This window comes from Puccinia triticina, chromosome 11A (genome assembly GCF_026914185.1).
Source record: "Puccinia triticina chromosome 11A, complete sequence".
Classification (NCBI taxonomy): Eukaryota; Fungi; Basidiomycota; class Pucciniomycetes; order Pucciniales; family Pucciniaceae; genus Puccinia; species Puccinia triticina.
Genome location: NC_070568.1, coordinates 2,706,524 through 2,718,472, shown reverse-complemented (window position 1 = coordinate 2,718,472; position 11,949 = coordinate 2,706,524). Strand labels below are relative to the sequence as shown.

General features: G+C 43.3%; 2 protein-coding genes across 2 annotated transcripts; both read right to left on the bottom strand.

Moving 5' to 3' along the window:
- Positions 1-342: 342 nt before the first annotated feature.
- Positions 343-829, bottom strand: PtA15_11A263 (uncharacterized protein; the record flags this gene model as incomplete). Its single annotated transcript, XM_053161153.1, has 3 exons — positions 343-384; positions 447-599; positions 653-829. 3 exons carry the CDS (start codon positions 827-829, stop codon positions 343-345), a joined length of 372 nt encoding a protein of 123 aa, XP_053025128.1.
- A 4,336-nt stretch (positions 830-5,165) lies between these two features.
- PtA15_11A262 (uncharacterized protein) lies at positions 5,166-6,011 on the bottom strand (the record flags this gene model as incomplete). Its single annotated transcript, XM_053161152.1, has 2 exons — positions 5,166-5,624; positions 5,691-6,011. The coding sequence occupies 2 exons, from the start codon at positions 6,009-6,011 to the stop codon at positions 5,166-5,168; spliced, it is 780 nt and encodes a 259-aa protein (XP_053025127.1).
- Between the last annotated feature and the right edge of the window lie 5,938 nt (positions 6,012-11,949).

The window sequence follows — 11,949 nt, the reverse complement described above, 5'->3', positions numbered from 1 at the left end:
TTCACACTTCACGTGGCAGATTATGGCCCAAAAAATCAAATATCAAATTCCCTCAACATCTCTTTCTAGGAATTCTCAAAAAGGCCCGTGGAGGTCACATGAAGTTGAATGCGATGATTAGTTGAAAAAGTTAAAAATGAACAAAGCTGCCTAACAGTAAGGTCACTTTTGAACTTCGAAGATACACATACCGGTCGTAGACAAAAATACAACAGTTGAAACGACTGGAGACGCTGGAATGGGGGAGTGAATTTGCATCTTTGCACAATATGATGGGTGATTGGCGACCCAAAAGATAATTGCAAAAAAGGTGATGGGGTTGAAAGGTCAAACTTCTGTCATTCATTCCCCGACTTGGTCGTCATGAAGGTTGCCGCTTGTCACCTGATAAAGAAATCAGTAAAGAATCCACTTTCATATTTCACGAATGATTCTTGCGTGCTCACCTTGACTCTCATCATGTCAAGCCTTCGATTCCACCCTCCTAACGTCCCGCGGAAGCAGACTTGCCTGCCGATGGTGAAAGCCTCAGAAAATTTTAACGCGGAGTTTACCCAAGGAACTAAGTATTCAACGGTCATGCTTTCATCTTCTTCATCCTGTGAATTGGCAATGTCAGCTTGTGATCAAGACGTTGAAGAATAATACTGACGGTTTCATCGAGGCCATCATGGCAAACAATAACAGAGATCGTGCCTTGTCGTTGATGATCATCAACATCACCGCGACATTCCGCAACACGGCCAAGCGCCTTGATTTGAATTTCTTTTTTTCCATAGTTGACCGGCACTTCAGATTTTTCGTCGACGTCGCACATAAAAAAAGGCATCTCGTGTCTTTTGGCCCCAACAAGAAATCCTTTGAGATCGTAAAATTTGCCGTACGTCAACTTGTTGGAGAGTCTTGTGCGATAAATCAAACAAGCACAAGCATGGTCGTCAAGGCCAGTTAACCCGCCAGTAACGTTGTAAAGCTCAAAAGTGTTCCTGAGAACCTTTTGCTGAGTGCGGAAAGGGATTAATGAGGTTACATCTGCCTTTCCTGGGTCACTAGACACTAAAACAAGCCCCCCAATCTACGATTGGAAGGTTTATTGGAGGTGTATCAAAAGATAGCCTACTTTGAGCAGGTGGCTCAAGGGTTATGGTGATGTAGCTGATGTGTAAGTGTTGTAATGAGGTTGTAATTTGTATGTAAGGGTGTAAACCACAATATAGAGTGGGATAATACTGTAGAGTGAGCAAGTATTGTACTGTTATGGGGTAAGCTGAGTGCAAGTAGTTTGCTAAGAGAAATTACAGCTGGGGAGAGGAGAGCCTCCTTAAATAGAAAAGAGTGAGACATTTTAGTTCCAGGGGAACAAGAGAATGAGGGGTTTTAGCTGCCTTGAAGATTACAATGAGGTATTTTGGCTGGTGGTTGACAGGTCACATGAGGTCATGATGTCATATGAGGGAATTCAGCTAGTAAGAAATAGGAGGTGAGATATTTTAGCTGGCCTGGCCTGTCAACTGATGTCATCTGCAAGCTGCATGAGGGGTTTTTGCTATCTTGACACCTGCATGATGTCATCTGTCAACTGTCAGACTGCAGCCCCTATTACACTAGTCCGCATGCACCTGCATAAGACTGCATAATCCTGCATCAAGTGTGCATAACACTGCATGACACTGCATGACATGTGCATAGCACAATGAAATGAGTGCAGCTGATGAGGTAAAGTATATGTAAAGGTTTAGACAAGCTGTCAGGGTGGTCCATGTAACGGATTACATGTCCTGGGTAAGTGTGGTTCATGTAACGGATTACAAGACCTGAGTACGGTGTTTGTGTGTGTGAAACTGGCTGATGGTGTCTTGAAGGGGTTGTGTCTTCTGATCCAGAGGTGTAAGGTGTGTTGTCCATGGTGTGCTGTGTAGTTTTGGCCGTAGAATCCAGTGGTGTTGCCGTATTGGTTGATTTGAGAGTGTACATATGAGAAAAAAAGGAATTTTTGAACTGGGCTAGATGGGTAACCATAAAGCATACCACAACGTGGTATTTTGCTCGTGTCATTAACTTTTGGGTTTCACCAGACTGGTCATGATGGTTGACGGACTTGATAGCAAAAAAAAAAAAGATTAAAGTCATTCAAGTGCTCAAAAGGTAATGTTTCTTTGATGAGAAGATGGCCGTACCGTATGGGAAATAGCAAACACTCTGCTAAAATCAAACCACGAATAATTGGCCAACTGTTTGAATTTAATGATAGAACTTTCCATTTTTACCTAATTCTTGGGGAAGTTGTTTGTAATGATAATCATTACCTTTCATATCTATATTAAATTAAACTGGCCACAGTTTCCTTTCTGATACAAAGAAGTTGACGTTTCTGGAAAGATAATCTTGAACCCTTTCCCCTGCCCACGTCTGGTGATGAAAAATTCTCCTTCATCATAATACCCTGACAACAGACCCTGACTTTCCCAAATACTACAGGAAACGCGTTCATAATGATTTTATTTCCTGTACCCTGATGGCTCGACTGAGCCTCTGACCCTGTCATTCTACTTTTGAAGTTAAGTAACAAGTTTACTTAGTGAATAAAAATAGCTGATGCCCTCGATTAGAACTACATAATTTCCGCATCTATGAAATAGAAAATAGAACATGTACTAAATAGAAATCTTTGGCTAAAATCAATTAACACATTCCTTGTTTCCTCCCCTTTGATAAGGCGAGATTTACCTAGCCAAGTGACCATGTCCGGCGCAAATCATGTATGAAGTTTGTTTGGGTTACCTCCAGGGTAAACTGGCAGCTTCCGCAGCGCTCCTGATCAATTTGTCTTTGTGTTCAACAGAAACATGCAAGACTCAACTTATTACCGCATAGCTTTTTGATTCCCATTACTTATCAAAAAAGCCACACGTGCTTCAGGAAAACAAATCTTTCCCTACTGGTCATATCACAATGGTGAAATCAATGTTGGACTCTGCTTCTGAGCTTGACTATCACAGAGTATCTCAGTGTAAATTTGGTCTTCGAGAAGGAAACAAAGAGGCATCAATTGGGCATGTAATTGGATTTCTAGAGCGGAACATCTTCATTAAAGGAGACTTGTGTCAAACTCATAGGTTGATTCCACAAAAAAAAACAGAAACGATTAAAGGAAAAAATGATTGCGGATGTTGATCGTGAATGTTGAATTAATTTCACCTGGGTGGTGAAATTAATCAACAAGAAGATTTAACAGGAAACTGATGACAATTTGATTAGAAAAATATCTTTTCACTCCTCAAAGTCTTTCCGGACTGATAAGAATTGACGCCTCGGACCATTGGAATATGTGGGACATCCTCCAACAACTCCAGAGGTGACCTAAAGTTATTCTCATAAGTCCCTTGTTGATAAAAATAAGGGGGAGTGAGGGACTAATGTTGATGATTATCATTCCGCGCCTCGCATTGAATCCACAAAATTTTCCGGAAAGTTGAACCCTTATGCCTGGATCGAGGCGAACATCATTGTTGATGTGAATCTGGGAAAGTTCGACGAAGTATTTTACATAAAACTCTCCGGAGCGCATTTTCTAAAAAGGAAAAATTAGTAAGGTAGATGGATAACTTATGGTCAAGAGGGAGCCCACATCTGATTTATGGCCGACGACAAGTTCAATGAAGTCGCAATCAGTCCTTCCCACTCTCTTATTATTTGAATTCGTCACAAGTCGAACACGTCGAATCGTTCCCACTCCAGTAATAGAAATGATTGGTGGTGCATTGGCGGCTCTTGTGTAGCGGAGGTGCTCAACTGAGTCTGGTGGATAAGTAAACTCATAGTTTCCTCGCAAATCGGTGACAGTCACTTCCCCGCGGAGGTTGTACATTTCTCCCTTGCCGAGTGATTGGAGTTGAACATCCTTTGGAGCTAGAATCACACTGATTTTTGAGAATTTTGGTGACGGGAGGTCTTGAACATTCACTGCTGATCGGACACAACCTGCTCGGAATCCGTCTTCTGCGGAACGTTCTTGAGACACCTGAATCAAACAAAAAATCAGTGTGCATAAATTTAAAATCTTCTATGAGTAACCCACACCCGCGATAGCCTTAAATTTCCCGCTGAACAATAATTTATTGCCTGGTCCGACCTCTTCTGATAAAATGCCGCGGATTATTGTAAAAGAAGGGATTTGTTGGGTATCCATTATGAATTTTATGATTAACTAGAGGCCAAGGCGGCTTCGCCGCTGCAACGCCATGGTTCAGCCGCTCCACCCCTGGTTTAAATCACTCCTCAAATGCCCACTAAATCCACCACGCAAGACATATCAATACCAAAGTGGTACTTGACCAAGATCACACAAGCACATATTACATCCTCTACAAGGTGTCCAAAGCACACTGGAAATTCAAAGCAAACATGTCATTAAATCTAAGGTTTCTGCCTACACACCTGTGGTGTCCAAAACACACTCTGAAAATTGCCACCATATATACTCAGTAGACCTCTAGCTACTCACAGCACATCTGGGGCTTTGCCAAAACTGCTTCTGAATCCCCATTTCTATTCAAATGACTGTGAAAGATATTCCAATTTACAAGTTGCATTGTTTGTTGCCTTCATGTCAAATTTGAATCTTCAAGGTGCTCATGTATTAACCTTGAAATCAACTCATTCTCCATTCCCCCAACAAAAACATCTCTACATACTACATAGTATATTCACCACATCAATTCCCAGTTATTATTCAGTTGAAAGTTGAACTATGATTCCAAGTCAAAAATTATTTTGGTTCAACTGTTGTGTTATGTATCCATGCCACAGAACAAGTTATGGATGACTTGACAGTACCTTAGGAGAAGCTCCATTCAACTCCAGTAGACCCTAAGGCATTTTAAAGATGCTTCTAGGAAAGTATTGGCAATATCATAATTTCAGTGTTCACATGATTATTTGGCCTTTGATTTCTTGTCCCACTTTTCCTCCAGTTGGTTGTGAGTCTCTTGTTGGGAGATAAAGAAATAAAGAACCAGTGAATAGATAGGAAGCAAATTTGGTGTCAACCAAACATCAAATGAAGGATCATCACACAATGCATAGAAATTTTCATCAACACTTTGTGTTTTCAAAGGCACTAGGGGAATTAAAAATTTGCCTTTATAATTTCACCAAATCTAATGTCATTCCAAGATAATAGGATTGTTTTTGCATGTGTACTTCAACGGAGGCCCGGAGGGTGCAAGCAATAGCCCGTTTGCCCACCGTGCCGGACACAGAGGCGCCGCGGCAGAAAAGAAGGGTCTGGGCAAGGAGGGTGGCGGGTGGAGGCTGGCATGGATCGGTACGGTGATTGGGGTTGTGCCTGGGGCGACTTGGTACTCGGCGTTGGGGCCGGATTTCCGAGATTTGTTGGCTGAGTCTTTGTCGGCGGAGCCTTCGCCGGAAGACTCCCCCAAACACACCCGTGAAGCCTCCGCAGGGCCAAGGATGGATATACAGGCTTGGCCAAGAGCTGAGAGCGAAGATGCGAGCTTCGCGGGAGCATATTCAATGCAGAGCCCAAGGATGGTCAGGACAAAGGGCTTTAGGAGATTGGCGGCGGGTTGGGCCTCGCGGGGGACCAGCAAGGGGGCGGGAGTCTGGCCAGTGTGACATAAAAATCATTTGCAAAGAAAAACCCCGCCCTCTTTCTCTGTGAAGATGACGGTCTTGACTGTATAAAGGACAGGCTGCACCAGCTCATTGCGAGTTCTGCACCATGGCGCGGTAGGCTCAATAGATTCTGGCGATGACAGGGGAGGGAATCGGAGAGGGCAGGCAAAAGAAGTGGCGAGGACAGCGCCGAGTACCAGTAATAAGATGGAAGCGGTGAGCCAGAGGGCGGGTGAGAAGGCTTGACGGGGTCGGACTGGGGTGGCTCCTTCATGTTCTGGGAACTGGTATCTGTGGACAGCATTTTTTTGGGGGGGTTTGATCATCTGATCTGCGGGCATCTGCCTCGGCGAAGCAGGGGCAGCGTGAGACATTTCCATTTGTGTCTCATGGTGTCCTCTGCTAGAAAGGCTCTGATAGGATGCTGGGCTGATCCAACGGCGAGCCATATCGCCATCCATGTTACTGCCAGGTGATTGCGCACTCCAGCTCCCTTTGGACCCTTCGGTCGAGCCAAAGCTGATTGACTTACGCGGCCCGCTTCGGTTTTGGTATTGGAAGGAGTTTGTCAAGCAAGGCAAATTTGGATCTTCTGGGAAATTCTGCCCAAAAACATTGTTAGGTAGGCTTCTCAACCCTCTGCTGATATGCTTGATGGTTTGTGACTGACCAATGGGGTCAGAATTTTTGTAGCTGTTACTGATACCGGCGAAAACACTCTCAAAGCTCAACTGAAAAACATCTTCTGTGCGTGTGAACAAGTCGGCTCTGGAGAAGCCCAGGATGATTGGATGTGTGAGTCAAGTAGTCTCGGACTTGTTGTTGTTGGATAAGTTGTGCACAGTATGGGTGGCAGTTGGGGGTTGATTCAAGTTGAACTGTGCGCCAAGGTTAAAACTTCACATTACCCTTTGTGGTCCCCAAGAAGAGCAACTTGTGTGCCGCGACTCTGAGGAACTCTGATGATAACAGCAGTGTGAGTTTGATCGGCTTGGACTCGCTACAAAGTAAACAGGCCACCAAGATGTTACTCAGTCGACGGAGTAATGGAAGCAGCCATGGCTCTGGCTTGATAGGTACCTGAAGTATTGGGATTAATGAGATCATGGACGCAATAACTGGCAAAAGCAGCGGGAATCAATTTCTGGTCCTGAGGATTGGGCTGGTGCCCTGTTGGGCATAAAAAGGACACTCACCGTTGTGAGAGAGCAGTAGGGCTCGGGCCCTTGGAGTTGGTTGTTCTACACCGCCGCCTCTTTCCGGCGCCACACTGATAAGGTTGCCTTACACAAGACTCTAAACCAAGCCAGTTTCAAGCTCGTCGTCTGTCCAGGCCTTGGACCGTTGGTGGTTTAGTCGGGTCAAAGGAAAGTATTGTTGTGGTGTGCAGTGATTGTGAAGGACCAGGCTGGTGCAACGGCAGCAGGGATGTCAGTTGACAGGGTTTGTGGACCAAGGCAGGAGAAGAGTGGCAGACACGGTTGCCGTACAAAAAGCATGGCGGTGGGGATGAGACTGCAGGAGATCAAGTGGGGCGTGATTTGTATGTAGGTTGTTGACGAGTATTTAAAGAGAGTGGAGTAACGCACAATTGTTGTCCCAGGGGTTCCGGTTTTGTCCGCCCCCTCCCTGGAAGCCCCCTAGTTGCTTGATTAGGCCCCTCCTTGACAGCTCTTCACAGAGTTTTTCACCACCGGCCCTTTTTTGCTTGTTGCTCTGGCACAGCTGGAGGGTCATCCATAGGGCCTTTGGTCTTTGGGGATATTTTCAACTGCTGTGTGTATTGTCCAAATTGTGCCCTTTGTAAATTAGAAATACACCGAAACTTAGATCTAGGTTTCCACATTTGTGTGGATTTAAGAAACTTGGATTAAAGTTTACTATTGAAAATTGAAGAAAAGTGTTGTATCTGGGCAAGTTTGGAAAACAAGGAATGAGTGTTTTGTTGAAACGCAAGAGCACATTATTTAAAAGGATCACAAACATTTGTGATGAGGCTGTCCGTGGAGGTGAATGGACCCTTAATCGTGAATATCTGACGACCCCTAGCTATATTGTCAAGGGTTTAATTGAATTTGATATGAACAGATACGGGAACGTTGGTTATAGGGTTAAGAAGTGTTTATTTCTACCCCAAGAAGAGCGGTTGCATCTATATACAGTCAAGCCCGATAGTAAGCAGTGGTGATACCGTGTATTGTGAGAGGGCCTTACTCACTTACTCTGACAACAAGAAGGGCCGTCATAATTACCTAATGTGAACGACGAGCTTGGGTTGTCTGATGACTGATTTGTGGTTGTCTCTTGATGCGCCCTAAGTCAACCTGGAAACCAAAGTCAGATAACCCAGAAAGATTTGAATTTGAAAATGCCTCACCTCAACGATTATGTGTCCGTTTTCTTTATCAATGCCTTGTAATCTGCCAGATAAATCAACCCAATTGCCATATGAGAAATGGTTGCGAAGATTTGAATCAAAAAATTCCGGGGTAATGATATAGTTGACGAAGCAATGGCACCTATCAAAACGCTAAAGTTCATCAAGAAGAGGAAGTTTAAGGAAAAGCCGATTAGTTTTTTCTTCGAAAGAATTATGACCAATTTCTCGATGTAATTTACTTCTCCTTTGTGAATAACAATGAGTTTGACAGCCTTTTCCCCACGCTCAGGAAAAGGTTGGATAATTTGATACTTAAAAATACTGCCAATACCGTTTATGCGCACTCCCCGCCTTGACACATATTTACCTCAAAATGTTGTCTCCTTGATGCTCGAAGGCAGAGTCTCAAGGATGGGGATACAATCTCTGTTGAGGCCAAGAACGTCGCCCTCACACTTGTATTTTTTTCCAAAAATCAGTTTTTCTCTTGGAGGTTTTGCTGTTGTCAACATTATCTGGAGACCCTCCGTTGAATGGAAAACCCCGGAAGTCCAAGCGACATTCTCTCCCATATTCATATCTTTAAAAGAGGGATTTAGATAGTCCATCCGTTGCTAGATTGAAGGTTAGTGAGTAATATTTCCATTGGTAAGTATAGACTGTCAGCTGGCTACTATGGCAGAGCCACCGTGACATAAAAATATACAAATAAAATATGAAAAGTAGTTTTACATATGAAAGAGACATTATTACTCTTACATATGTAAAACTACGCAAAAAACATTAAAAACACTTATAAATAATTAATTACTTAGCTTTGTGTAATTAATAAGTAAAATATTATGAAAGATTCTGATTCTACGGGTAAAATAACCTAGGGTACCTCACTTACATGTACCCTTAATTATTATCCCTTCCTTGTGTAAACTAACTTCAAAGTTTACGCAAGTGCATCACGCCCCGCGTGGATGCACTTGTATGCACATATATATATAAGTACATATATTTACAACCATTTTCAGTGACGTAACTGAGGTGTTGTGTACAGTTCAAAAGATAGCTTTATTTGTTGCGTGGCGCACCCAAGCCCGCGTGCTTTGTTGCCTAGAGCTCAAGCCCGCGCTCCTAGTGTAAATATATGCATAATGCATAAACTAGCCCGCAACCAAAGCGCTCAGGTTACCAATAAGTAAGAATGGGCCAGAATACGCCCCAATAACAATATTACATGTGTTATAGGGCTTGTACACATGTAATTAATCACCAAACAAGATGTAATTACCACGTCATTCAATATAAAAACATTCTAGACTGAAAAGAGCTCTTGCAGCGTGCACAGGAGACACTAGAAAGCGCCCCAGCTTCTCCCAAGCCTCACTACACGTAAATTACAACTGTAGTAAATATGTAGAAGAGGTCAAATGAACTGGAGCAATCAATAAGCGCCTCCAGAACATGTATAAAGCACTGCTTACACGTGTACTAGTACACAGAAGCCAGTTCTAGTACCTTCTGTGGCACATTTTCACGGAAATGAGCGTCACAGAACCCCCAAACCAGCCCCCATGACGTGTAAGGCACGTGTAAAATGACGCAGAACCTCTGTAAAAGGTCCTTGGAAACCCTTGTATCCAAGCCCCAAGGTTCCACGACCCACAGCGCCTTCTAGCGCAACCAAATTGCCTCAGAATGCGCCCACAAGTGTCCCCCTGTCCCCTGGGCGCCCCTGGAGGCCTGCCTAGGCTATATAAAGGGCCCTTTCTCCGCCCAAAAGGAGATTCCCCAGCTTTACATTACCTATTAGAATTTTACCCGCCTTCAACAGCCTCATTAGCCTGTGATTTGCCAGGTAAAATACCTACTTTCGTGATTTTTAGCCCCAATTTCCGCCCTGAAGCTGCCCAGTAACCACCCTGCCCTCAAGATTACCTCCTCTGAGCGCCTCCAACTGCCCAACTTCACGCCTGAAGAACCTCAAGTGCCTCTAGGGTCTTATACTAGTAAGTTTAAGCCCCTTCTCTTGAGATTCTCTGCCATTTCTTTCTGGGATTTAAACCACACCTGTTTACAGGCCCCAGTTCTTCATTCTAGAGGGATTAAACACCCCTGATTTATCAGGCCCCTCTTAAAATTAATTATATTCATTTTATTATGTCAAATTGGCCCAAATTGGCCCAAATTGCCTTATTTCTTACGCCATAATTCCCAACAATTACGTTGGAATTATCCCTTATAACCTTGTCTTAGAGTTTTATAACTCTAATCTTTAGCTTTGCACCACGTGTAGCTAGAAGGATAATATCCTTGGCATCACGTAGGCTGACATAGACTCTAAGCTTACTGTTGAGATGACTTCGAATCTCCCGGAAAAAGTCAATGAATCAATACAACCAATCAGTTCTGCTTTTTGAGAGACAAGATCTAATGTATTCCATTCCATTATCTTTGACGCTGATGGAATTGGGGAAGTGGAGTTTTTAGTGGAAATGATATTATCAATCATCTGTCAAATTGGTGGATTTTGGACAAGCTCCACATAAGTAAAAACATCTGTCGAATTGGTGGATTTTGGACAAGCTCCAAATAAGTAAAAATCAGACCCTATGAATCATACAGGGATCAGGGTCCAACCCAAACTGTCTTTTCAATGTTTTCACGTTGCTAGCGGATCATGAGTAGGGTAATACATGATACTGTGGTTCAAAACTGAGAGGGACTGGGTTTCTGTGGGACTTAACCATGAAGGTCTTCTTCGGAAACAACAGATTTCATTATAATGAGTACAAGACTTTCAAAGAAATGAATAAGGTCTCTATAATAATTACAAAACACAGGTGAAAAGTCTTGAGTTGAAAATTGTCACACTAAATTTTGTCCTGAAGAAATGCAAGTGGAAAAAGGTGAATTCGAGTGGTTCAATAAAAAGGAGAATGGTGACAACAAGTATAAGCAGCAAACAAAACTCACGAAAAATTGACTTGTGAATGACGTTCACCAAGCCTTCCTTGCTGTTGAACTTGCAGACTAACAAATTATCCTTCTGCGTGACCCGGGAAAGCGCAACATAAAGCTGCCCATGGGCAAAACACAAGTTTTTGAGCATTACTCCTACCCGCTGCAGAGTTTGACCTTGAGACTTGTTGATTGACATTGCATACGCCGGTCTGATTGGGAATTGGTGTCGAAATAAACTGAGGCCAGATTTTTGGCTGCCCTTATGATGAAGTTTTATCTTGGGAAGCATAACTAAATCGCCCTTGAAAGGACCCGACATCAAGATCCCTTCGATTGACCCGGTTCCTATTCGAGTTAAGATCAGTCGTGTACCATTGCATATGCCAGCCGAAATATCAAGGTTGCGCATGACAACCACGGGCATGCCAACCTTGAGATTTAGAAGGTGCTCTGGGAAGTTTGGGACACTTATCTTGTTAAGTACTTCTTCTGGTAGACTATCGAGTCCATCGGGATCTGGAGAGTCAATTGAAGTAGCTTCCACAAAATGACCCGGCAGGCGAGATGCGACTTCTTCGTTGAGTTTGCGTACATCAATGTTAAGCGGAGCCAAAATACAACGCTCAGCAAGATAAGAGACATTGTCTTTTGCATTAAAATACGACCTGGAAGATATGTCACCATAGACAAAATCTATAAGTTGCTTATTCCCTTCGCGTTCATTGCGAGCCACTGTTATATTCACCTCGGGTATGTTGACAACATGGAATTCTTCTGATTGTCCCGAACCTTCTCCGAGTCTCAAAAGTGAAGAGGCAAATGCAGAATTTTTGCTAGCTTCCTCTGAACCAATTTCGCCAAGATGAATTCTCATGTTGCGGGTTAATTTGAATTTGCGAATAAGTTTCCACAAGGGTGAAGATTTGATGGTTGCATCCCACGATGGCGGAAATTCGTCGAATTTGACCACAGGCAAG